General features: G+C 46.2%; 2 protein-coding genes across 2 annotated transcripts; both read left to right on the forward strand.

The window, feature by feature from the left end:
* Positions 1 to 2,481: 2,481 nt before the first annotated feature.
* Positions 2,482 to 8,930, forward strand: LOC147602222 (ADP-ribosylation factor-like protein 13B). The gene is given in 9 exon segments (XM_086751195.1): positions 2,482 to 2,522; positions 2,831 to 2,974; positions 3,841 to 3,911; positions 5,059 to 5,308; positions 5,885 to 5,990; positions 6,467 to 6,669; positions 7,521 to 7,614; positions 8,671 to 8,823; positions 8,826 to 8,930. Coding segments are annotated over 8 exon segments (1,041 nt in total). The 5' UTR covers positions 2,482 to 2,522; positions 2,831 to 2,915.
* Positions 8,931 to 17,208: 8,278 nt separating this feature from the next.
* Positions 17,209 to 23,655, forward strand: LOC147602223 (ADP-ribosylation factor-like protein 13B). The gene is given in 9 exon segments (XM_086751293.1): positions 17,209 to 17,249; positions 17,559 to 17,702; positions 18,566 to 18,636; positions 19,784 to 20,033; positions 20,610 to 20,715; positions 21,192 to 21,394; positions 22,247 to 22,340; positions 23,396 to 23,548; positions 23,551 to 23,655. Coding segments are annotated over 8 exon segments (1,041 nt in total). The 5' UTR covers positions 17,209 to 17,249; positions 17,559 to 17,643.
* Positions 23,656 to 27,642: the final 3,987 nt, after the last annotated feature.

The following is a 27,642-nucleotide window of genomic DNA, read 5'->3' on the forward strand; positions in this document are numbered from 1 at the left end:
GCACCGCGCACAGCGAGCGCGACAGCGCCCACCGCGGAGGGACGCGCACCTGCGCGGACAGGCCACGCCCCCGCGCACGCCTGAGGGGAGGCGCCGGCGCTTCCCTTCGGACAGCGGGACCGGGAGGGGCGGGTCTTCTGGCCCCGGCCCCTTACAGCTGATTGGCTGGTCCTCCGCGGGGTGGTAACCTCCTATTGGCTAGCCGCGAGCTAGCCGCTTGTCCGCCCTCGGGTTCCGCCCTCGCCGAGCAGGCGGCCCTGACAGCCTCCGCTTAGCGGTGGCCAGGGGTTACCGGCCTGGTTACGCGTCGCCGGTGCCTCGGACATCTCGGCTTCGACCAGTGAGCGGCTCAGCATGAGCGGGGCTCCGGGCAGTGATCCCGGAGCGGGCGCGCCGCGTTCGGCGCGGCGAAGCCGAAATGGAACGCCGCCGCCACCGCCGCCTCGAACTCCCCTCGCCCGCCGCGCTCGGCCGCGTTCTCCCGTCGCCCGGGGCAACACCGGTCGCGCTGGCAGCCCTGAGCGCGCGGCCGGCCGGTGCGGAGCTGCGGCGGTGAGTGCCTGGTGCCGGCAGCTGCTGCTGGCGCTGCTGGCGGTGCTGCTGGGAGGCGGCCGGCTGCGCGGCCCGGCCCCGTTTGCCCAAAAAGCGCCACAAGCCCCGCGGGGGGTCGGGAGGCGCCGCGGGAGAGGGCCGGAGCTGAAGCGGGGCCGCCCCCACGACACGCAGCCGGGGGCAGGGGCGGGAAATGGTTCCGTGGGGCGGCCCAGGCGCCGGCGCTGTGACCGGTCTGTCCGTGCGCTGCGCGCTGAGCCGTTACATTTCGCCGCTCGGCAGAACGGGCTGGAAACTTGCGCGGCCGTGCTCTCCGAGCCAGCTCCGCCGGGGCTGACCCGTGGGCTGGGACAGCGTCCGCCCCTGCGCGGGAGGGTTTTTGGCAGTGCGGTGCCTTCTGCGGAGCCCCGTTTTGATCCTTGTCACCGTCTTGCTCTCCTTTTCAGGGACCGGTCAGTTCTGCACACACGGAGCTCGCTTGTGGAGAAGCTCTTCTCGGGTAATCTCATAGAACGGGGTTTAAGTAGTTCAACAGGATCTGCCGTCTCTGCTGGGGAACAAATCTGCCCTGTTTCTGCCGTGGAGCCCTGGCAGAGCCGTGCAAAGGCACCCGTGAAGGCAGAAGCTTCAGAAGAGCAGGGGTTGTTATCCCAGGTGATGAGGTACCACATAGATCTGTGAGGGATGGTTCCCCTAGTTTTTTCCACTTTCCTTGCTCTCGACTGGGAAGATGACAACTTTGGAAAGTTTTCCTATTTAATGATTCCGTTTTCTGCATCATCTGAAATGACCTTAACTTCAGGTTAGTTATCATTTACAAGAGGTAAAAAAATTTGTCTGTTTTTAAAAAGCAAACTGTCTCTGGTAACTCCCAGTATCCCTGCTCTCAGTGAATCTGCTCATGGAGGCAAGCTGGCAGCAGAGAACATCTGTCTGCGTCTCGGCTGCTCTGGTAGGAATGCAGTTGGGGTTCTTTAGCTTCAGCTGCTGATCAAAATGGGACCTCGGAGGACAGGAGCCTATGAGCTGAGGCTGAATGGCTCTCACCTGCTCAGATCAAAGCTGTCATTGTCTTGGCCCCACCTTGGGCAGCAAGAAGGAGTGTGGTGGGTTGACCTTGGCCAACAGCTAAAGACACAGCCAGGGACTTGCTGGAGAGGGAGAAGAGAGGAGGAGGGTGAGAAGACTTGTGGGTAGAGATAGTGGCCATTGAATGGGGAAAGCAAAAGCTGTGTCCTCCAGCAGAACAAAAAGAGCCATTCGGTCACTGCTGCCCATCAGTGGGTAGATGCTGAGCCACCTTCTGTCAAGCAGAGCCTCAGCATGCGTCCTGACTGCATGTGCAGACAAGCGCAACAACCACGAACGTTTCCCCTCCTCCTCTTTTCCCTGAGCTCTGTTTGCTGAGCACAATCTCATCTGGTATGGAATATCCCTCTGGTCCATTGGGGCAGCTGTCCTGGCTGTACCCCCTCCCAGCCTCCTGGCTGGGGGAGAGTGGCGCAGGGCAGAGCGGGAAGGAGAGAAGCAAGCACTGTCCAGCGAGAGGCAAAAGATTGGTGTGTTCTCAGCAGTGGTTTGGCCAAACAGACAAAGCACAGCCTCACACGGAGTGCGGTGCAGAAGAAAGCAGCCAGACTCGTGACATGCTCCTAGGAGGGAGGCTGTGGATGGGAACTGGGGAAGGAAAATTGCCCAGAGCTTGCCGGTGAAAGGCCTTTACCTGGACAACGGCTGTTGTTAGCAGGAGCGTTGTTTGAGCTGAATAACCAAGGGACTTTCAAAGCTTGTGCATCTTTGTGCACTTGACCGCACAGTTTTTATGAGTTGGAGTGTTTCATAGCTCAGCGTGCGTACCAAGAAAGAAACATGCGCATCATCTCAGCGTTATTCTCCATTGTTTGCTCCACAGAGAAACCTCAGCAAGAGGAACCCAGAGAACCCAGTTTCCTTGTTGTGGATCTGTTTGTGTCAGTGAGGCAAGCCCTGGGATTTCAGAGCTTCCTGTATGTTCCTGCTTTAACTTGCAGGTTTCCTTATGTGCAGTGGTCTTGCCTTCTTATTTTGGAAGAGTGCCGTGTTGTTGCTGCCCAGATACGTAAAATGGGGGCAGATGAAGAGTGAGAGGATGGAAAAGGGAAAGACACCATGAGACTGTCCTGGGGCTGACTGAATACGACACACTCTGAATAAACAGGCTGCTGCTAGGGAAATGGCTCGCCTCGCTTATACACTGGGGCTAACTATGCATTTTTTTTTTTGTTGTTTTATCCTGAAGTCTCTCTCCCAGTCTTCTTGTGTTCCCCTGGCCTGTCCCCATCGTTTCTGTAGCCTTCTTGGCTCTGACTGGCTAACAAAGAGGGATGTTCAGGCTATTGGCCAGCTGCTGGAACTGGTTAAAACGACGCCAGGAACCCGTCAGGTAAACGCATGAAAGAATTTTACACTTCTGTGCTGACCTTCCCAAACTGTATTTCATGTCCTCTCACCTATGTTTTGCTGTCTTAGCTGTATAACATGATTTCCCATTTTTTAATTCTGAGACAAAAACCTGTATTTTTTTTTTTTTTTCTCCGAGAGAGAATCAAGACATCTTCTGAACTTAAAAAGTTAATTCAGGTGTTGTTTCTGACTTCTGCAACGTACAAACTTCAAAATACTTGGCCTTCACATACTGTTTGCTCAAGTTGAGCATTATGGGATGATGCTGTTTCCTAAAATGTTGTATGTGCTCAACAGCACTGGTTTGCACATTTGCAGTGCAGATTGCTCCTGCTTGAAACCAAGGCACAATGAGTACCAGTGCCGCTTGTTGACAGCATCTGCTGTTGTCTACACGAGTGTTGTGTACTGAAATGAGTTTTGAGTAGAGGCACGACTTTGAAGCAGAGTGACAGTGAAAATACAGGGGAATGGGAAAGAAATGACGGAAATTGTTTGAGACCATGACCACACCAAAAGAAAAGGATAAAATTGGCAGTACCGTGAAACTAACTTTCAGCAGGCAAATACAGGTTGAAAGCAAAATCCGTGTCTCCTGTGAAACTTGGAGCACAATCTTAGACTTCTCATTTCATACCTTCTTCTGCTGTTCTGTCTAATCTGAGAGTTGGACACCTTGAACAGCAGATACCAAGCAGCAGGCGTTGTTACAATGGTGTATTTTGGTCCCTATTCTTCCTACTCCTTAGTGGTAAATTTGCTAGGCGTGTATGAATGAAAGAAGTGATGTCTAGCTAGAGGAAAAATGTTTGAAATGTGTTTCTTGCTTTTTTACTCCTTATGAAGGAAGGTGACTCTGTTAATGGTGGGTCTGGATAATGCTGGCAAAACTGCTATCACCCAAGGAATTCAAGGAGGTAAGCCATTAATTGGTTTATCACCTCAGTGGAGCATTGAAAGAGAGAGTGTAATTACTAATTTTCCATCCTTTTAATCTAAAAATGTTTCTTCGTCTCTTCATTTATCTCTCCCTCCCATACTGTGGAAAGACAATTCTGGTAATGGTACCCCCCAAAGTAGGACAAGGGTGGTTGCCAAAGTGAGCAGGTCACCGGCCCCATTGTGTGAAGAGCTGCAGATGAGAGAAAAATGAAGGAGTCTTACCTTTGTAAGATCAAGATTCTGATTTTTGATATCAGGCAAGTCACGCTGGGGTGACTGTAAAGGTCGGTGCTGCCAATCACGTGCTTAATGCTCAGGAGAAGCAGCAGAGCAAGCGCTGCATTTGCTTGTTGGCCACTGCACCTACCATCATGTTGAGCTCCCGTAGACCAAACCCGTGGTAGTTCAACCAAATGGCTACCATTCTGCTACGTCTTTGCCAAAGGTAATAGGATGGTGTGGAGGCAAGGTAGATACTCTGGAGAGAGCTGCCTCTTCAGGCGTTGCACCAGGCAGCATTACAGCCCTTACTCCACTGAGACAGGAAAAAATTGGCGCATAGAGGTGCTGAATTATCTGGGGAACACCGAGACCCAATGATGAGTCCCTTGATGCTTCTGTACCTTGAGTTGACCCCTGTCTTATTAACTGCGCTGAATGCTAAATGGCAACAAAATCTGTTCTGGGTTCTTGTTTAAATTTCATGAGCATCAGAGTGTATTTTGGGAGTAGAGGAAGGTTTTTTCAGTAGCTCAGTAAAGAGCTGAAGGAACATTGTCACTAAAAGGAAGGCGACTGTCTCCATCAGTTGCCTGAAGTGAAAGAAAGTGTAGGACAAAAACTCTGAAGGCTGTAGACCACATTTAAATTCAGAATTACTTTGAATTAGTGAAATGATATAAAATACTCTGGTTGAGAGACCAATGCTTTCATTTGAAATTCCCCGAGGAGAGGGGAAAGTCTTAATGTAAAAAAATAGGTGGTTACCAATATGCTGTCACTGAACAGGTTTGCTCCATGTTTTTAAAACTGGAATTTTGCTACACAAATCACAATGTAAAATGCTGTTGAAATAACTCAGGACACTTTTGACTGAAGGATTTTTTCTGTGAACTCTGACAGAGTCTCCTGAAGACGTGGCTCCAACCGTTGGGTTTTCCAAGGTTAACCTGAAACAGGGACGCTTTGAAGTCACCATCTTTGATTTAGGAGGCGGAAAAGAAATTCGCGACATCTGGAGAAATTACTATGCCGAGTCCCACGGTGTAATATTTGTGGTGGATTCCAGCGACGTGGCAAGAATGGGAGAAACCAGAGAAGCCATGAGAGAGGTTTTAAACAACCCTAAGATATCAGGAAAACCCATGTTAGTGTAAGTAATGTTCTGCAATGTTCTCCTGACAGCCTGAAGTGTGGTAAATGTTGCCCTTCAGTACACCTTCTCAAGCAGTGTTTCTGTCTAGTACAAACGTAAGTAGAAAGTTACTTATGAAGAGCAAGTTCAAAACATGACAAATCAAGTTGTTTGGCACTGGAGAGAAGTTCTGGAGAGCAGGCAGAGCCGAGGTGATCGTGAAGCAGTGTTCTGTGGGGAAATGCACACGGTTTGGGAAGTTGCAAAGTTCTGAGCTTGCATTCCCGGACTCCACCAGATGGGGCTGCGTAGCTCTAGGTGCAGAACAGTACAGTCTTTTCCATCTGCCTTCTCAGGTGTAAAACGGAATTGCTTTGCCGAGGGATGCTTAGAAATGACTGACTATTAGTATCTGCTGAATACAGTGCATGGACTAACATGTTTATTAAGTAGAATTAAAGCTGGAAGTAGGCATTTGATCTTGACTTTCTCCTCCTTCCCCCTCTTCCTCCATTTGTCAAAAATGTAGCTTTTGGAGATGTGAGAATCTCTCACGTCAGGGTGCTAAGTTGTTTCTTTTCATCTTTTCTTTAGGCTGGCAAATAAGCAGGACAGAGAAGAAGCTCTGCCAGAAGCAGATATCATCGAAGTCTTATCTCTGGAAAAGCTTGCCAATGAACACAAGTGTCTGTGTCAAATTGTAAGTCTGTTTTAAGATGCTTCATTTTCTAATAGGTAGGTGATGCTTGCAAGAAGGTGGGGATTGTGCCACAGAGTGTAAAACCGAAACTGGAACCCTGCAATCCCAGCCACGACACAGTACGTCTACTGTTTTGCAAGCAATTGGACTGTTCACCTTGACGTTCTGCTTATGGATCCGTTGAAGAAATCTTTCTAACACGGTTCTCAAAGCGTACCTGCTGGTCCACTCTGAAACCATGTAAAAAAAAATAATTACTGATGTGGTTTAAAACTTGTTTACTTGGACAGCAAGTTTAGTATTCCAAAAAGCACCTAAATGTGTAAAATAACTACATGCAAATTTATTTCCCATACTTGTAAGTCTTTTGCAGGCTTCACAGTCAACAGCAATTGTTTGGCTCGTTTCTCGTTTTCAGCCAAGGAATGTGATCTGAACTGCAAATGATTTTCCCCTCCTTCTCCTTCTGTTGATAGGAACCTTGCTCAACTATCATTAGCTGTCAGAAGAAAATGGATGAAACACTTAGAAAAGGTTTCTGTTGGCTTCTGGGGATCATAGCAAATCATTTTGAGGACTTAGAAGAGCGCATCCAAAGAGACACCAGCGAACAAAAAGCCTATGAAGAACAGATGAAACGAGAACGGGCTGAGCGAGTGAGAAAGATACGAGAAGAAAGGTATTCTCTCTGTCATCTTTCCGCCCTCTGCTTCCTCCCTTTCTCTCAGAGACTGGATTCATTCCTGTACACAGACCTTGTGAGAACCAAGCTATCAAGGATTTAAAGCTGACAACCCAAGAGTCTCCCTATTAAAAGTACAGACCTGAGTGCTAGAGCCTTTCTTTAAGACCTACAGAAACTTTTTTTTTGCCTGGCTCATCCCCTTTATTCTGTTGGCTCTGTGCTGGAAATGCACCCTGAATGAGAATGGCAAGGTGGTTGTGGAACAAACTGGGCCTTGCTAATAGAACTTGACAGGAGGCTAACCTAAGAAAGAAATCCTGTCATTTAATCTTGTTCCCTCCAAGTGTGTTCTAACATCAGCTTTGATTCACGGAAGTTAGACTTTGTAACCCACATGTGAATATCAAAGACTAGATGCCAAACGTGATTCAACACTGTGCTCCATCAACTGCAGGCTATCCAGTTGCAGATGTATTCTGTCACATCTCCAGAAATTGCTTCCAATTCTTGAAGTGCTGATGAACACTCAGGCACACAGCAGCATGTGTTTCTACCTCTGCCACGGCAGATACTTGTGCTTCAGTGATGTGAGCCTGTCCTCTTGATTTTTGGAGAATGTTTTTCAAAATCCAGAAGCATCTTGTAAAAATCAGCTGGCATAAACTGGAGAATGAATTAGATGACCTAATAAGTGTTCTCTACTGTGTAAAATTTATGGCTTGGCTTCTTCATAACTCTTTGTTCATCTCCCTTCCTTTCCATGCCCATTCCCCCCCCAAAAAAACCCCACAAACAAACCCCCAAAACACTAAACCAACTACATAAACTCAACAACAACAACCAAGGGCAAGAGAAGAAGGACGTGTATCTGACGAGGACAGCCCTGAGCCTGAGAACTGTGGAAACCCCTTCCAGCCTCTATCTGCTGTCATCTCTGAGGTAGGAGAAGATGTGGAAATCTGGCTCCTTTTAGACCTACCAGTAACACGTGTCTGAGAGGTAATGAGAAAAATGGTTCGATTGCAAGAATTGTCCTATGTCTGTCTGCACAGCATTATTTTATTTATTTCTCCCTCATCTTGGCAGTCTGGTTTTGTGTGCGTTGAATCAAAGCTTTCACGTTAAGAAAATCCCCTCGTATTGATTTGGGGACAAAAATTTTTGTAGACACAGTAACATCAAGGCATTGTAAAGAGATGACTCAACACATTTCCTAATTAAACTCTGGGATATTCAGGAGTGGAAAATATTCCAAGTGTATGAATTTCTTGCAAAGTGTTCTTTTTTATTGTACCGTATTTTTTTATTCGATTGACTTGAGAGAACATCATCTCAAGAAACACTCTAATCCCCAGACTTTTCCATTAAGTAATTCCAACATTTGCTTCTCTCCAGGACAAAAGCACCCGTATCCCTCTCTCTTGTAAAGTCAGCTCCATGCACAGTAACACACTTTATAATAACATACAGAGTAGAAGAGAAGGGTCCAGCTGGGAGTATTGCAGAGATGGTGATTTGGTGATCTAGCACCTGGGAAACAGCCTGGCATTCAGTCTGTATGACACAAGGGGTATTTGTCCAAATCATGGTAGCACCTTCTGGATACTTTAACTAAATCACTTTTTTTTTAAAAAAAAAAAAAGGGATAATTGAAGAAATTAGGAGTTTTCTAACCTTTTGCTCGGGACTGTTGATGCTGTTTATATAGCTAGCATGTTTTTTTGGTCATATGCCTCGAAAGAAAGCAAGAATAGAGGCTATGAACCTAAAGATAATTTATTTTGCTGTTAATTCTTTGTTTTCTTAATTTTATTTTCTTCCTCTGGACAAGATACTGGAAATATAATTTCTTCACCTATTTGAAAATATTTTCTATGCTAGATGAGGGACTGAACAATATTTTAGGAATATTTGGATTTTTAAAATAAACTCCCTGTCTTATTAGTGAGTTTTCAGCATTAGGACTTACTAAAAACATCTTATACTTTTTGTTAGTATGGAAAACAAATTGAAAAGGAAAAGGAGCAGCCAAAGTTGGAGACTGAGAAGGCTGCAGTTCTCCTGAAAGCTGAAGCAGAGCAGGAACAAATGGATGCCCCGACCTCCTCAAGTAGCAGTAGCCAAAAGACAAATGATGGTAAACGAGAAATTTTATGACTAGCAATTCTACAACTACGCAGCTTTTGCAGCACGAAGAAGAGGCCGAGCGTGAAGCCTCAAAAGGCCTTGTCTCAGATAAAACTGGTTCCTTTTAATGTCTCATTTAATGTTATTCTTGATAGAGTTCTTCCCTATGTCTGACTTTTTTTTCATGATGCCGCACATCAATGTCATCCACAGAAATCATAAAAAAGCAGCATCAGGTGATTGTCTTGGAAAATCAGCTTTGACCAAGTGTGTGTTTGTTGGTGTGACTGGTAGTGTAGCTGAAACTGGGTTCCTTTGGAACATCATCAAGTGTGGGGTACACTTTCCATCAGTACCAGGCTACGTTGAATTTCTTTATTCAACCATAGAGTTTGTATCTATTTTATGCTTATGGTTTATTTGCTCTAGCAAAATGTTCTGTAAATTTTACATTTCACACAAATTTGTGTTTAAGTTCAAACAGAAAATGCTGATGTAGCTCATCCCAACAGTGGTATTAAAAGATGAGGTAAGAGATTCTCTGAGTAGAACTGGATGATAGGTAATGCTTTATTTCTCTTTGGTATAGGTAACAGGAAGAGAAAAATTAAAATCCCCAATTTCAAAAGGCACCACAAAGTAACACCTGTCAACACAGAGGACACTGGTTCCCCAAACCCTACACCAGCACCAGCACTTCTACGGGGTACGTGTACTAACAAACAAGAACTGATGTCTCAATTGGTGGTTATTCGTCGTTTAAAACATTCATTTGGGAATGATGGAACAAGAATGGTCTTCCTACAGAGACAGGCTACTAAAACTCTCTAGGAACTCTTTGGTACTTTTTCCCACTTCATGGTATGGACTTCCAGCAGTTCAATGGTATTAAAAGATGAGGTAAGAGATTCTCTGAATAGAACTGGATGATAGGTAATGCTTTATTTCTGTTTGGTATAGGTAACAGGAAGAGAAAAATTAAAATCCCCAAATTCAAAAGACACCACAAAGTAACACCTTTCAACACAGAGGACAGTGGTTCCCTAAATTGTATACCAGCAGCAGCTCTTCTACCGGGTAGGTGTACTAACAAACAAGAACTGATGGCTCAATTGGTGGTTATTCGTCGTTTAAACATTTGGGAATGATGGAACAGGAATGGTCTTCCTACAGAGACCGGCTACTAAACCTTACTCTCCAGGAACTCTTTGATACCTTTTCCCACTTCATGGTATGGACTTCCAGCAGTACTGATTTGCTCTGCTCTGTGGGGAAAGATGTCATTGCTTTCACAAAAGCGAGTCAGAAACTTGACTAGTCACTGATGAAAAAGTGATTAAAAATTGGAATATTTTCAAGGGCCAATCTGTCCAAATACATCTTGCATTCAAAATAAAAATGGCAGAGTGTATTTCCACTGTCCATCTGTAGACAGTTCATCGTCATCTGATGCAGTGGGGACAGGAGCTGGGTTACCTGCACACTGGAAGAAGTCTGAGGTCCTCAGACACACCCAAGCAGGACTGCAGAGATCCAGCAGGGCTTATTAATTTGGGATCCGTAGTGGCACTTCCACATCCAGGCTGCTTCTGCATGAAGCTGCCTGTTTGTTTCCACACGGACCTGATGATCTGCTCTCACTGACCAGTGCTCATCACTTCACAAGACTGAAGCCCGATGGGCCTGGTGTATTTCTGTCGTTCTGAGAACCACAGGCCACCTCCGGATACATTTGCCGTGTGTAAGCTGACTCCTTGCATTGCCATGCATCCGTTGTCCCAAAATTCTGGATGCTGCATTGCGTTACTGTCACTTACAACTGTATTGCAATGCTGACTTGACTACAGCAACATTCCAATGTTGCTACTTCCTTTTTTCAGTTCTTGTTTGTACACTTTGGATGTCTCATTTCCTATTGTTAGCGATGTTTACAGATTACCATTGAGCTTGATCTTGCAAACGCTGATGCACGTAGAACAAAATGGAGTTAAACCTGTTTTGGTCAATATACCTCCCGACATTCAATAGCACTGTCTGAAAGTTGCTTGTCGGAATTCGCTCTAAACTTCTAGGCTACCTGACTTTCATTCAGGAAGCAAGAATTTTCCTTATTTCAATGGCCTGGAAGCAAGGTAGATGGTAAGTCTACAGAGATTAATGTGTTTTTCTTCTCTGACATTTCTTCCACAGATTTCTATGGAAAACCTCTCCCGCAGACTCTGTGCCAAAGACCCAGCAGTGATTCCCACAATGTTATTGCATAACTGGTTCTCAAACAGCATTTTAAAAAATTTACAAAAAAAAAAATTCAGAGATGTTTTTTAAAATGACAGTGTTAGCTTTTGCCAAATGATGTTATGACCATTAAAATGGAGTTTGTTCTATCCTAGTTGTTCAGACTTTGTGATTCACTTCTCACATCACCAGCTCTTCTTCAGGACTTAGCGTGAAATCAGGAAAAGTCTGTGTGTCCATGGATGCTCATGTGAACATGGTATTGAACACGCAGTGGGTTCACTTGTGCAAATACACAGCTGTAAACCTGAAGAAAAATACCTTCAAGATGCCATGATCCTGGACCGTATGTGCTCACCAAGACCTTTCTCCAGGTGCTGCGCAGTGCTTGGTATTTTTGCAGCTCATCAATGGTTCTAAAGCATTTGGTAGGATTCACGTATGATAGGGTGAACATAGGAAGGTCATGCAACAACTATGGAGTCTGTTTTTCTAACTTTTTATAGAATTAGTTGAAAGTTTGAGTGGACAGACGTACCTACGGCCAATAAAATGATACCTAGAAAGCATGAGAACGCTGATGGTCAAATGCATACAAGCAGAGGATGTTTGACTCTTCCATTTCTCTTACAGCAGCAATTCCTCTCCTGAGGGATGACATGACCAGACGCAGACTTCCTATTTCTGGCAATGTGAAGGGGGAGGAAGTTAGACAGGGAAGTTTAAGAGAAATACGTTTTCTACCAATACGTGCTATTTTGAATCATCTGAAATCTTCCCATGTGTGGTTTTCTTTGTTTTGTTACCTGAGTTGGGCACAGGTAGAAATTCAGTTGAGAAAACAGAGCTGAATCGTGTGTAGTCTACTACAACGTCCCGGAAAATTGCACACAGTGACAGTTTTGCAGTAATTCAGTCATCAGCTCTGATGGAAAACTGCATTAACTGGTAGCGAATCATAGAACTGTTAGGGCTGGAAGGGGCCTTTGAAGGTCATCCAGTCCAACCCCCCTGCAAGGAGCAGGGACATCTCCAACCAGATCAGGTTGCTCAGAGTCCCCTGCAACCTGGCCTTGAACGTTTCCAGGGATGGGGCATCCACCACCGCTCTGGCCAACCTGTGCCAGTGCTCCACCACCCTCAGTGTCAAAAATTGTGTCCTGATATCTCATCTGAATCTACCTCCCTCTACTTTGAAACCATTACCCCTTGTCCCGTCACAACAGGCCCTGCTGAAGAGTTTCTCCCCATCTTCCCTGTAGGCCCCCTTGAGGTACTGGAAGGCCGCTAGAAGCTGTGCAGAGCAGCAGATAAGCTCCTGCGCTTTTTCATCTCGATAAGACTGAAATGCCATCTTGAAAACAAAAGAAGCCCCAGATTTTTAAGGACTTACAGAATACTTCCATGTCATGTGTTAGTTTTGCATGTTAAAAATCACAGAGAAGTGACACATAAACAACGAGGGTTACAATTGCATCTGTGCCTATTTAAATGCTTTTCCTCTTCCCTGGGAGACAGCCATGGGTCTCTTGCTTGCGAGGACAGCGTTATGCCGGCTCTCTGTCCGGCTGTCTGCCCCACGATGCACCGGAGCCCCGCTGCGGGGAAAGCAAGGCGTCACACGGCTGCCGTTGAGCCAAGCTTTCAATTTAATGCTGCGCAACACAGCATTATCTACCCGAACACCCCCTGCGCCCGCGAACACACCCGCCCCCTGCGCCCACGGACCTATCCGCGCCTCGCGCGCAAATCGCCGCGGACCTTCCTGTGCACGTGCAGCCCCGCTCGCAGCCCTTCCCGTGCACGTGCAGCCCAGCCCCGCTCGGAGCCTTGTTGCGAAGCTGCAAGTTCTGCCGTGCAACACCCACCAGTCTGCGAACGTTACCCCACAGCGTTATGCCGCCTGCTTACAGCAAGGATGGAAACCCTCTTTCAAAGGGATTCTGGAAGAAGCATTCCTTGATCTCCTGCTACACCCCAGTCCTCCATCCCATGGTATTACCAACAGATTTTGGTAGCTAGCAAAGCAAGGCAATGTTTATATTCAGCACTTTGGCATGAGAAATCTTTGCCAGGTCCCCCTGAGAGCAGTGTGTTACACAAATAAATACCTACCCTATCAATCCAAATGAAATTATTACCTGAGATTTGTGAAGGGTCTATGTGGGGGGGGGAGGGGGAAATCCGTCGTAAGAATGGGATGTTTGCAATGGGTGGAGAGGAATGTTCCAAATCTGCTAGTTCAGTGTGAGGATGAAACCATTTGTGTGTGACCGTCAGGACGGGAATACTTTCGTTGTATTCTAGTAGCACAACACAGTCAGTTTGATTTGATTATTCTCAAGATTTCATCATTTTAACTTCACACCAACACACCAGGAAGTGGAGGGAGGGGGTTGCATAAAAGTGGATGTGTGCAATCTGGATCTTGCTGTCTTTAGCTGTGTTACCGCCAGCTTTACAAGATGCCAGCTTTCTCATGGCCCCCTTGTGAGCCCTGCTGATGAGGATCAAGATGGAAACAGCACGGCATCCGCAGAGAGGGCCACGAGGCAAGTGGTACTGGCCATCCTCAAGCACATCAGTCACCCCGCTGGCCACTGGCCACCAGCGGGGCCGAGAAGCCCCTGTGCAAGAGGCTCTAAGCCCACGTTCTCTTTCACCTTCTGTGTGAGCTTGAGAAAGGCTGTGGTGATTATCCTTTCCCTGAGACCCCAAGATCTGTAACTCTGTCCTCTGGAGGCCTGTCTGTCACTTCAAAATAGGTTTCTCAGCTTGGCTGTTTCAGAGGACTTTTCAAATCAGGTTGCCAGGAGTGTTCTCCTGACCATTTTCTTCTCCAGTAGAAACCAGCAGACTTCCTCAGAACAGTTCTTTTTGGATAGAATGATGTCACATTAGAAAAGACTGATGGACACTAACAAAGCAAGCAGCACAGGTTTGTTTTTGTTTTTTTTTTTGAATAAAATTCGAACAGTATTTGTTCCACTAAGATATTCCAGTCTTTGAGTTGAAAACTTTGTACTGTTGCTTCAGCATGCTACCCAGGAACTTTGCCAAACTGTCTGTCAGCTTCCTATAGAATTGTCCTGGGTTTATCGAGCGAGGGAGGCTACGGTGGCAGCTTCTGTAACAAGTTGTTTCCCTTTTGTCCAGTGGACTGGGCCCGGCCCAGGGCAGACCTGCTGCTGGCCAGGGCCGAGCCAGCTGGTGACAGAATGTTCCCTGCCAAAGCCTCTGCCACCATGTATTTAAGAAGGGGAAGAACAGGAAAGAAAAAAATAACAACATGTGAGGATGCTGAGCGTGGGCAAAGGGGGAGACGCAAGCCTGGTGGGCCTTGCGGCCCTCACCCCCTGGCCTCCCTCTGGGCGGCCGACTGGGCCCGGCCTGGCTGCAAGAAGTGGAGAGGAGATGGGATGTGAAGAGACCCTAGGAGGCGTCTGCCCGAGCCTGATGGTGGGGAATTTCTGGTGAGAGGAACGGCTGCAGGTGCCAAGGTCAGTGAAGAAGGAGGGGGAGGAGTAACGCGGGTCCCGGCCAAGATTCCCCCGCAGCCCGTGGTGCAGCCCGTGGTGAGGCCGGTTGTCCCCTTGCAGCCCGGGGAGGACCCCACACTGGGGCAGGCGGATGCCTGAAAGAGGCTGTGGCCCATGGAGGGCCCGTGCTGCAGCACTACTACCGCGGCGCCGCGCACAGCGAGCGGGACAGCGCCCACCGCGGACGGACGCGCACCGGCGCGGACAGGCCACGCCCCCGCGCACGCCTGAGGGGTGGCGCCTGTGCTTCCCTTCGGACAGCGGGACCGGGAGGGGCGGGCGTTCTGGCCTCGCCCCCTTACAGCTGATTGGCTGGTCCTCCGCGGGGTGGTAACCTCCTATTGGCTAGCCGCGGGCTTGCCCTCGCCTGTGCGCCCTCGGGTTCCGCTGTTGCCGAGCGGCCGGTCCATGACAGCCTCCGCTTAGCGGTGGCCAGGGGTTACCGGCCTGGTTACGCGTCGCCGGTGCCTCGGACATCTCGGCTTCGACCAGTGAGCGGCTCAGCATGAGCGGGGCTCCGGGCAGTGATCCCGGAGCGGGCGCGCCGCGTTCGGCGCGGCGAAGCCGAAATGGAACGCCGCCGCCACCGCCGCCTCGAACTCCCCTCGCCCGCCGCGCTCGGCCGCGTTCTCCCGTCGCCCGGGGCAACACCGGTCGCGCTGGCAGCCCTGAGCGCGCGGCCGGCCGGTGCGGAGCTGCGGCGGTGAGTGCCTGGTGCCGGCAGCTGCTGCTGGCGCTGCTGGCGGTGCTGCTGGGAGGCGGCCGGCTGCGCGGCCCGGCCCCGTTTGCCCAAAAAGCGCCACAAGCCCCGCGGGGGGTCGGGAGGTGCCGCGGGAGAGGGCCGGAGCTGAAGCGGGGCCGCCCCCACGACACGCAGCCGGGGGCAGGGGCGGGAAATGGTTCCGTGAGGCGGCCCAGGCGCCGGCGCTGTGACCGGTCTGTCCGTGCGCTGCGCGCTGAGCCGTTACATTTCGCCGCTCGGCAGAACGGGCTGGAAACTTGCGCGGCCGTGCTCTCCGAGCCAGCTCCGCCGGGGCTGACCCGTGGGCTGGGACAGCGTCCGCCCCTGCGCGGGAGGGTTTTTGGCAGTGCGGTGCCTTCTGCGGAGCCCCGTTTTGATCCTTGTCACCGTCTTGCTCTCCTTTTCAGGGACCGGTCAGTTCTGCACACACGGAGCTCGCTTGTGGAGAAGCTCTTCTCGGGTAATCTCATAGAACGGGGTTTAAGTAGTTCAACAGGATCTGCCGTCTCTGCTGGGGAACAAATCTGCCCTGTTTCTGCCGTGGAGCCCTGGCAGAGCCGTGCAAAGGCACCCGTGAAGGCAGAAGCTTCAGAAGAGCAGGGGTTGTTATCCCAGGTGATGAGGTACCACATAGATCTGTGAGGGATGGTTCCCCTAGTTTTTTCCACTTTCCTTGCTCTCGACTGGGAAGATGACAACTTTGGAAAGTTTTCCTATTTAATGATTCCGTTTTCTGCATCATCTGAAATGACCTTAACTTGAGGTTAGTTATCATTTACAAGAGGTAAAAAAATTTGTCTGTTTTTAAAAAGCAAACTGTCTCTGGTAACTCCCAGTATCCCTGCTCTCAGTGAATCTGCTCAAGGAGGCAAGCTGGCAGCAGAGAACATCTGTCTGCGTCTCGGCTGCTCTGGTAGGAATGCAGTTGGGGTTCTTTAGCTTCAGCTGCTGATCAAAATGGGACCTCGGAGGACAGGAGCCTATGAGCTGAGGCTGAATGGCTCTCACGTGCTCAGATCAAAGCTGTCATTGTCTTGGCCCCACCTTGGGCAGCAAGAAGGAGTGTGGTGGGTTGACCTTGGCCAACAGCTAAAGACACAGCCAGGGACTTGCTGGAGAGGGAGAAGAGAGGAGGAGGGTGAGAAGACTTGTGGGTAGAGATAGTGGCCATTGAATGGGGAAAGCAAAAGCTGCGTCCTCCAGCAGAACAAAAAGAGCCATTCGGTCACTGCTGCCCATCAGTGGGTAGATGCTGAGCCACCTTCTGTCAAGCAGAGCCTCAGCATGCGTCCTGACTGCATGTGCAGACAAGCGCAACAACCACGAACGTTTCCCCTCCTCCTCTTTTCCCTGAGCTCTGTTTGCTGAGCACAATCTCATCTGGTATGGAATATCCCTCTGGTCCACTGGGGCAGCTGTCCTGGCTGTACCCCCTCCCAGCCTCCTGGCTGGGGGAGAGTGGCGCAGGGCAGAGCGGGAAGGAGAGAAGCAAGCACTGTCCAGCGAGAGGCAAAAGATTGGTGTGTTCTCAGCAGTGGTTTGGCCAAACAGACAAAGCACAGCCTCACACGGAGTGCGGTGCAGAAGAAAGCAGCCAGACTCGTGACATGCTCCTAGGAGGGAGGCTGTGGATGGGAACTGGGGAAGGAAAATTGCCCACAGCTTGCCGGTGAAAGGCCTTTACCTGGACAACGGCTGTTGTTTGCAGGAGCGTTGTTTGAGCTGAATAACCAAGGGACTTTCAAAGCTTGTGCATCTTTGTGCACTTGACCGCACGGTTTTTATGAGTTGGAGTGTTTCATAGCTCAGCGTGCGTACCAAGAAAGAAACATGCGCATCATCTCAGCGTTATTCTCCATTGTTTGCTCCACAGAGAAACCTCAGCAAGAGGAACCCAGAGAACCCAGTTTCCTTGTTGTGGATCTGTTTGTGTCAGTGAGGCAAGCCCTGGGATTTCAGAGCTTCCTGTATGTTCCTGCTTTAACTTGCAGGTTTCCTTATGTGCAGTGGTCTTGCCTTCTTATTTTGGAAGAGTGCCGTGTTGTTGCTGCCCAGATACGTAAAATGGGGGCAGATGAAGAGTGAGAGGATGGAAAAGGGAAAGACACCATGAGACTGTCCTGGGGCTGACTGAATACGACACACTCTGAATAAACAGGCTGCTGCTAGGGAAATGGCTTGCCTTGCTTATACACTGGGGCTAACTATGCATTTTTGTTTTGTTTTGTTTTATCCTGAAGTCTCTCTCCCAGTCTTCTTGTGTTCCCCTGGCCTGTCCCCATCGTTTCTGTAGCCTTCTTGGCTCTGACTGGCTAACAAAGAGGGATGTTCAGGCTATTGGCCAGCTGCTGGAACTGGTTAAAACGACGCCAGGAACCCGTCAGGTAAACGCATGAAAGTATTTTACACTTCTGTGCTGACCTTCCCAAACTGTATTTCATGTCCTCTCACCTATGTTTTGCTGTCTTAGCTGTATAACATGATTTCCCATTTTTTAATTCTGAGACAAAAACCTGTATTTTTTTTTTTTCTCCAAGAGAGAATCAAGACATCTTCTGAACTTAAAAAGTTAATTCAGGTGTTGTTTCTGACTTCTGCAACGTACAAACTTCAAAATACTTGGCCTTCACATACTGTTTCCTCAAGTTGAGTGTTATGGGATGATGCTGTTTCCTAAAATGTTCTATGTGCTCAACAGCACTGGTTTGCACATTTGCAGTGCAGATTGCTCCTGCTTGAAACCAAGGCACAATGAGTACCCGTGCCGCTTGTTGACAGCATCTGCTGTTGTCTACACGAGTGTTGTGTACTGAAATGAGTTTTGAGTAGAGGCACGACTTTGAAGCAGAGTGACAGTGAAAATACAGGGGAATGGGAAAGAAATGACGGAAATTGTTTGAGACCATGACCACACCAAAAGAAAAGGATAAAATTGGCAGTACCGTGAAACTAACTTTCAGCAGGCAAATACAGGTTGAAAGCAAAATCCGTGTCTCCTGTGAAACTTGGAGCACAATCTTAGACTTCTCATTTCATACCTTCTTCTGCTGTTCTGTCTAATCTGAGAGTTGGACACCTTGAACAGCAGATACCAAGCAGCAGGCGTTGTTACAATGGTGTATTTTGATCCCTATTCTTCCTACTCCTTAGTGGTAAATTTGCTAGGCGTGTATGAATGAAAGAAGTGATGTCTAGCTAGAGGAAAAATGTTTGAAATGTGTTTCTTGCTTTTTTACTCCTTATGAAGGAAGGTGACTCTGTTAATGGTGGGTCTGGATAATGCTGGCAAAACTGCTATCACCCAAGGAATTCAAGGAGGTAAGCCATTAATTGGTTTATCACCTCAGTGGAGCATTGAAAGAGAGAGTGTAATTACTAATTTTCCATCCTTTTAATCTAAAAATGTTTCTTCGTCTCTTCATTTATCTCTCCCTCCCATACTGTGGAAAGACAATTCTGGTAATGGTACCCCCCAAAGTAGGACAAGGGTGGTTGCCAAAGTGAGCAGGTCACCGGCCCCATTGTGTGAAGAGCTGCAGATGAGAGAAAAATGAAGGAGTCTTACCTTTGTAAGATCAAGATTCTGATTTTTGATATCAGGCAAGTCACACTGCGGTGACTGTAAAGGTCGGTGCTGCCAATCACGTGCTTAATGCTCAGGAGAAGCAGCAGAGCAAGCGCTGCATTTGCTTGTTGGCCACTGCACCTACCATCATGTTGAGCTCCCGTAGACCAAACCCGTGGTAGTTCAACCAAGTGGCTACCATTCTGCTACGTCTTTGCCAAAGGTAATAGGATGGTGTGGAGGCAAGGTAGATACTCTGGAGAGAGCTGCCTCTTCAGGCGTTGCACCAGGCAGCATTACAGCCCTTACTCCACTGAGACAGGAAAAAATTGGCGCATAGAGGTGCTGAATTATCTGGGGAACACCGAGACCCAATGATGAGTCCCTTGATGCTTCTGTACCTTGAGTTGACCCCTGTCTTATTAACTGCGCTGAATGCTAAATGGCAACAAAATCTGTTCTGGGTTCTTGTTTAAATTTCATGAGCATCAGAGTGTATTTTGGGAGTAGAGGAAGGTTTTTTCAGTAGCTCAGTAAAGAGCTGAAGGAACATTGTCACTAAAAGGAAGCCGACTGTCTCCATCAGTTGCCTGAAGTGAAAGAGAGTGTAGGACAAAAACTCTGAAGGCTGTAGACCACATTTAAATTCAGAATTACTTTGAATTAGTGAAATGATATAAAATACTCTGGTTGAGAGACCAATGCTTTCATTTGAAATTCCCCGAGGAGAGGGGAAAGTCTTAATGTAAAAAAATAGGTGGTTACCAATATGCTGTCACTGAACAGGTTTCCTCCATGTTTTTAAAACTGGAATTTTGCTACACAAATCACAATGTAAAATGCTGTTGAAATAACTCAGGACACTTTTGACTGAAGGATTTTTTCTGTGAACTCTGACAGAGTCTCCTGAAGACGTGGCTCCAACCGTTGGGTTTTCCAAGGTTAACCTGAAACAGGGACGCTTTGAAGTCACCATCTTTGATTTAGGAGGCGGAAAAGAAATTCGCGACATCTGGAGAAATTACTATGCCGAGTCCCACGGTGTAATATTTGTGGTGGATTCCAGCGACGTGGCAAGAATGGGAGAAACCAGAGAAGCCATGAGAGAGGTTTTAAACAACCCTAAGATATCAGGAAAACCCATGTTAGTGTAAGTAATGTTCTGCAATGTTCTCCTGACAGCCTGAAGTGTGGTAAATGTTGCCCTTCAGTACACCTTCTCAAGCAGTGTTTCTGTCTAGTACAAACGTAAGTAGAAAGTTACTTATGAAGAGCAAGTTCAAAACATGACAAATCAAGTTGTTTGGCACTGGAGAGAAGTTCTGGAGAGCAGGCAGAGCCGAGGTGATCGTGAAGCAGTGTTCTGTGGGGAAATGCACACGGTTTGGGAAGTTGCAAAGTTCTGAGCTTGCATTCCCGGACTCCACCAGATGGGGCTGCGTAGCTCTAGGTGCAGAACAGTACAGTCTTTTCCATCTGCCTTCTCAGGTGTAAAACGGAATTGCTTTGCCGAGGGATGCTTAGAAATGACTGACTATTAGTATCTGCTGAATACAGTGCATGGACTAACATGTTTATTAAGTAGAATTAAAGCTGGAAGTAGGCATTTGATCTTGACTTTCTCCTCCTTCCCCCTCTTCCTCCATTTCTCAAAAATGTAGCTTTTGGAGATGTGAGAATCTCTCACGTCAGGGTGCTAAGTTGTTTCTTTTCATCTTTTCTTTAGGCTGGCAAATAAGCAGGACAGAGAAGAAGCTCTGCCAGAAGCAGATATCATCGAAGTCTTGTCTCTGGAAAAGCTTGCCAATGAACACAAGTGTCTGTGTCAAATTGTAAGTCTGTTTTAAGATGCTTCATTTTCTAATAGGTAGGTGATGCTTGCAAGAAGGTGGGGATTGTGCCACAGAGTGTAAAACCGAAACTGGAACCCTGCAATCCCAGCCACGACACAGTACATCTACTGTTTTGCAAGCAATTGGACTGTTCACCTTGACGTTCTGCTTATGGATCCGTTGAAGAAATCTTTCTAACACGGTTCTCAAAGCGTACCTGCTGGTCCACTCTGAAACCATGTAAAAAAAAATAATTACTGATGTGGTTTAAAACTTGTTTACTTGGACAGCAAGTTTAGTATTCCAAAAAGCACCTAAATGTGTAAAATAACTACATGCAAATTTATTTCCCATACTTGTAAGTCTTTTGCAGGCTTCACAGTCAACAGCAGTTGTTTGGCTCATTTCTCGTTTTCAGCCAAGGAATGTGATCTGAACTGCAAATGATTTTCCCCTCCTTCTCCTTCTGTTGATAGGAACCTTGCTCAACTATCATTAGCTGTCAGAAGAAAATGGATGAAACACTTAGAAAAGGTTTCTGTTGGCTTCTGGGGATCATAGCAAATCATTTTGAGGACTTAGAAGAGCGCATCCAAAGAGACACCAGCGAACAAAAAGCCTATGAAGAACAGATGAAACGAGAACGGGCTGAGCGAGTGAGAAAGATACGAGAAGAAAGGTATTCCCTCTGTCATCTTTCCGCCCTCTGCTTCCTCCCTTTCTCTCAGAGACTGGATTCATTCCTGTACACAGACCTTGTGAGAACCAAGCTATCAAGGATTTAAAGCTGACAACCCAAGAGTCTCCCTATTAAAAGTACAGACCTGAGTGCTAGAGCCTTTCTTTAAGACCTACAGAAACTTTTTTTTTGCCTGGCTCATCCCCTTTATTCTGTTGGCTCTGTGCTGGAAATGCACCCTGAATGAGAATGGCAAGGTGGTTGTGGAACAAACTGGGCCTTGCTAATAGAACTTGACAGGAGGCTAACCTAAGCAAGAAATCCTGTCATTTAATCTTGTTCCCTCCAAGTGTGTTCTAACATCAGCTTTGATTCACGGAAGTTAGACTTTGTAACCCACATGTGAATATCAAAGACTAGATGCCAAACGTGATTCAACACTGTGCTCCATCAACTGCAGGCTATCCAGTTGCAGATGTATTCTGTCACATCTCCAGAAATTGCTTCCAATTCTTGAAGTGCTGATGAACACTCAGGCACACAGCAGCACGTGTTTCTACCTCTGCCACGGCAGATACTTGTGCTTCAGTGATGTGAGCCTGTCCTCTTCATTTTTGGAGAATGTTTTTCAAAATCCAGAAGCATCTTGTAAAAATCAACTGGCATAAACTGGAGAATGAATTAGATGACCTAATAAGTGTTCTCTACTGTGTAAAATTTATGGCTTGGCTTCTTCATAACTCTTTGTTCATCTCCCTTCCTTTCCATGCCCATTCCCCCCCCCAAAAAAACCCGACAAACAAACCCCCCAAACACTAAACCAACTACATAAACTCAACAACAACAACCAAGGGCAAGAGAAGAAGGACGTGTATCTGACGAGGACAGCCCTGAGCCTGAGAACTGTGGAAACCCCTTCCAGCATCTATCTGCTGTCATCTCTGAGGTAGGAGAAGATGTGGAAATCTGGATCCTTTTAGACCTACCAGTAACACGTGTCTGAGAGGTAATGAGAAAAATGGTTCGATTGCAAGAATTGTCCTATGTCTGTCTGCACAGCATTATTTTATTTATTTCTCCCTCATCTTGGCAGTCTGGTTTTGTGTGCGTTGAATCAAAGCTTTCACGTTAAGAAAATCCCCTCGTATTGATTTGGGGACAAAAATTTTTGTAGACACAGTAACATCAAGGCATTGTAAAGAGATGACTCAACACATTTCCTAATTAAACTCTGGGATATTCAGGAGTGGAAAATATTCCAAGTGTATGAATTTCTTGCAAAGTGTTCTTTTTTATTGTACCGTATTTTTTTATTCGATTGACTTGAGAGAACATCATCTCAAGAAACACTCTAATCCCCAGACTTTTCCATTAAGTAATTCCAACATTTGCTTCTCTCCAGGACAAAAGCACCCGTATCCCTCTCTCTTGTAAAGTCAGCTCCATGCACAGTAGCACACTTTATAATAACATACAGAGTAGAAGAGAAGGGTCCAGCTGGGAGTATTGCAGAGATGGTGATTTGGTGATCTAGCACCTGGGAAACAGCCTGGCATTCAGTCTGTATGACACAAGGGGTATTTGTCCAAATCATGGTAGCACCTTCTGGATACTTTAACTAAATCACTTTTTTTTTTTTAAAAAAAAAGGGATAATTGAAGAAATTAGGAGTTTTCTAACCTTTTGCTCGGGACTGTTGATGCTGTTTATATAGCTAGCATGTTTTTTTGGTTATATGCCTCGAAAGAAAGCAAGAATAGAGGCTATGAACCTAAAGATAATTTATTTTGCTGTTAATTCTTTGTTTTCTTAATTGTATTTTCTTCCTCTGGACAAGATACTGGAAATATAATTTCTTCACCTATTTGAAAATATTTTCTATGCTAGATGAGGGACTGAACAATATTTTAGGAATATTTGGATTTTTAAAATAAACTCCCTGTCTTATTAGTGAGTTTTCAGCATTAGGACTTACTAAAAACATCTTATACTTTTTGTTAGTATGGAAAACAAATTGAAAAGGAAAAGGAGCAGCCAAAGTTGGAGACTGAGAAGGCTGCAGTTCTCCTGAAAGCTGAAGCAGAGCAGGAACAAATGGATGCCCCGACCTCCTCAAGTAGCAGTAGCCAAAAGACAAATGATGGTAAACGAGAAATTTTATGACTAGCAATTCTACAACTACGCAGCTTTTGCAGCACGAAGAAGAGGCCGAGCGTGAAGCCTCAAAAGGCCTTGTCTCAGATAAAACTGGTTCCTTTTAATGTCTCATTTAATGTTATTCTTGATAGAGTTCTTCCCTATGTCTGACTTTTTTTTCATGATGCCGCACATCAATGTCATCCACAGAAATCATAAAAAAGCAGCATCAGGTGATTGTCTTGGAAAATCAGCTTTGACCAAGTGTGTGTTTGTTGGTGTGACTGGTAGTGTAGCTGAAACTGGGTTCCTTTGGAACATCATCAAGTGTGGGGTACACTTTCCATCAGTACCAGGCTACGTTGAATTTCTTTATTCAACCATAGAGTTTGTATCTATTTTATGCTTATGGTTTATTTGCTCTAGCAAAATGTTCTGTAAATTTTACATTTCACACAAATTTGTGTTTAAGTTCAAACAGAAAATGCTGATGTAGCTCATCCCAACAGTGGTATTAAAAGATGAGGTAAGAGATTCTCTGAGTAGAACTGGATGATAGATAATGCTTTATTTCTGTTTGGTATAGGTAACAGGAAGAGAAAAATTAAAATCCCCAATTTCAAAAGGCACCACAAAGTAACACCTGTCAACACAGAGGACACTGGTTCCCCAAATCCTACACCAGCACCAGCACTTCTACGGGGTACGTGTACTAACAAACAAGAACTGATGTCTCAATTGGTGGTTATTCGTCGTTTAAAACATTCATTTGGGAATGATGGAACAGGAATGGTCTTCCTACAGAGACAGGCTACTAAAACTCTCTAGGAACTCTTTGGTACTTTTTCCCACTTCATGGTATGGACTTTGAGCAGTTCAATGGTATTAAAAGATGAGGTAAGAGATTCTCTGAGTAGAACTGGATGATAGGTAATGCTTTATTTCTCTTTGGTATAGGTAACAGGAAGAGAAAAATTAAAATCCCCAATTTCAAAAGGCACCACAAAGTAACACCTGTCAACACAGAGGACACTGGTTCCCCAAACCCTACACCAGCACCAGCACCAGCACTTCTACGGGGTACGTGTACTAACAAACAAGAACTGATGTCTCAATTGGTGGTTATTCGTCGTTTAAAACTTTCATTTGGGAATGATGGAACAAGAATGGTCTTCCTACAGAGACAGGCTACTAAAACTCTCTAGGAACTCTTTGGTACTTTTTCCCACTTCATGGTATGGACTTCCAGCAGTTCAATGGTATTAAAAGATGACGTAAGAGATTCTCTGAATAGAACTGGATGATACGTAATGCTTTATTTCTGTTTGGTATAGGTAACAGGAAGAGAAAAATTAAAATCCCCAAATTCAAAAGACACCACAAAGTAACACCTTTCAACACAGAGGACAGTGGTTCCCTAAATTGTATACCAGCAGCAGCTCTTCTACCGGGTAGGTGTACTAACAAACAAGAACTGATGTCTCAATTGGTGGTTATTCGTCGTTTAAACATTTGGGAATGATGGAACAGGAATGGTCTTCCTACAGAGACCGGCTACTAAACCTTACTCTCCAGGAACTCTTTGATACCTTTTCCCACTTCATGGTATGGACTTCCAGCAGTACTGATTTGCTCTGCTCTGTGGGGAAAGATGTCATTGCTTTCACAAAAGCGAGTCAGAAACTTGACTAGTCACTGATGAAAAAGTGATTAAAAATTGGAATATTTTCAAGGGCCAATCTGTCCAAATACATCTTGCATTCAAAATAAAAATGGCAGAGTGTATTTCCACTGTCCATCTGTAGACAGTTCATCGTCATCTGATGCAGTGGGGACAGGAGCTGGGTTACCTGCACACTGGAAGAAGTCTGAGGTCCTCAGACACACCCAAGCAGGACTGCAGAGATCCAGCAGGGCTTATTAATTTGGGATCCGTAGTGGCACTTCCACATCCAGGCTGCTTCTGCATGAAGCTGCCTGTTTGTTTCCACATGGACCTGATGATCTGCTCTCACTGACCAGTGCTCATCACTTCACAAGACTGAAGCCCGATGGGCCTGGTGTATTTCTGTCGTTCTGAGAACCACAGGCCACCTCCGGATACATTTGCCGTGTGTAAGCTGACTCCTTGCATTGCCATGCATCAGTTGTCCCAAAATTCTGGATGCTGCATTGCGTTACTGTCACTTACAACTGTATTGCAATGCTGACTTGACTACAGCAACATTCCAATGTTGCTACTTCCTTTTTTCAGTTCTTGTTTGTACACTTTGGATGTCTCATTTCCTATTGTTAGCGATGTTTACAGATTACCATTGAGCTTGATCTTGCAAACGCTGATGCACGTAGAACAAAATGGAGTTAAACCTGTTTTGGTCAATATACCTCCCGACATTCAATAGCACTGTCTGAAAGTTGCTTGTCGGAATTCGCTCTAAACTTCTAGGCTACCTGACTTTCATTCAGGAAGCAAGAATTTTCCTTATTTCAATGGCCTGGAAGCAAGGTAGATGGTAAGTCTACAGAGATTAATGTGTTTTTCTTCTCTGACATTTCTTCCACAGATTTCTATGGAAAACCTCTCCCGCAGACTCTGTGCCAAAGACCCAGCAGTGATTCCCACAATGTTATTGCATAACTGGTTCTCAAACAGCATTTAAAAAAATTTACAAAAAAAAAAATTCAGAGATGTTTTTTAAAATGACAGTGTTAGCTTTTGCCAAATGATGTTATGACCATTAAAATGGAGTTTGTTCTATCCTAGTTGTTCAGACTTTGTGATTCACTTCTCACATCACCAGCTCTTCTTCAGGACTTAGCGTGAAATCAGGAAAGGTCTGTGTGTCCATGGATGCTCATGTGAACATGGTATTGAACACGCAGTGGGTTCACTTGTGCAAATACACAGCTGTAAACCTGAAGAAAAATACCTTCAGGATGCCATGATCCTGGACCGTATGTGCTCACCAAGACCTTTCTCCAGGTGCTGCGCAGTGCTTGGTATTTTTGCAGCTCATCAATGGTTCTAAAGCATTTGGTAGGATTCACGTATGATGGGGTGAACATAGGAAGGTCATGCAACAACTATGGAGTCTGTTTTTCTAACTTTTTATAGAATTAGTTGAAAGTTTGAGTGGACAGACGTACCTACGGCCAATAAAATGATACCTAGAAAGCATGAGAACGCTGATGGTCAAATGCATACAAGCAGAGGATGTTTGACTCTTCCATTTCTCTTACAGCAGCAATTCCTCTCCTGAGGGATGACATGACCAGACGCAGACTTCCTATTTCTGGCAATGTGAAGGGGGAGGAAGTTAGACAGGGAAGTTTAAGAGAAATACGTTTTCTACCAATACGTGCTATTTTGAATCATCTGAAATCTTCCCATGTGTGGTTTTCTTTGTTTTGTTACCTGAGTTGGGCATAGGTAGAAATTCAGTTGAGAAAACAGAGCTGAATCGTGTGTAGTCTACTACAACGTCCCGGAAAATTGCACACAGTGACAGTTTTGCACTAATTCAGTCATCAGCTCTGATGGAAAACTGCATTAACTGGTAGCGAATCATAGAACTGTTAGGGCTGGAAGGGGCCTTTGAAGGTCATCCAGTCCAACCCCCCTGCAAGGAGCAGGGACATCTCCAACCAGATCAGGTTGCTCAGAGTCCCCTGCAACCTGGCCTTGAACGTTTCCAGGGATGGGGCATCCACCACCGCTCTGGCCAACCTGTGCCAGTGCTCCACCACCCTCAGTGTCAAAAATTGTGTCCTGATATCTCATCTGAATCTACCTCCCTCTACTTTGAAACCATTACCCCTTGTCCCGTCACAACAGGCCCTGCTGAAGAGTTTCTCCCCATCTTCCCTGTAGGCCCCCTTGAGGTACTGGAAGGCCGCTAGAAGCTGTGCAGAGCAGCAGATAAGCTCCTGCGCTTTTTCATCTCGATAAGACTAAAATGCCATCTTGAAAACAAAAGAAGCCCCAGATTTTTAAGGACTTACAGAATACTTCCATGTCATGTGTTAGTTTTGCATGTTAAAAATCACAGAGAAGTGACACATAAACAACGAGGGTTACAATTGCATCTGTGCCTATTTAAATGCTTTTCCTC

The sequence above is a fragment of the Chlamydotis macqueenii genome, chromosome 1 (genome assembly GCF_036417535.1).
Source record: "Chlamydotis macqueenii isolate bChlMac1 chromosome 1, bChlMac1.mat, whole genome shotgun sequence".
Taxonomy (NCBI): domain Eukaryota; kingdom Metazoa; phylum Chordata; class Aves; order Otidiformes; family Otididae; genus Chlamydotis; species Chlamydotis macqueenii.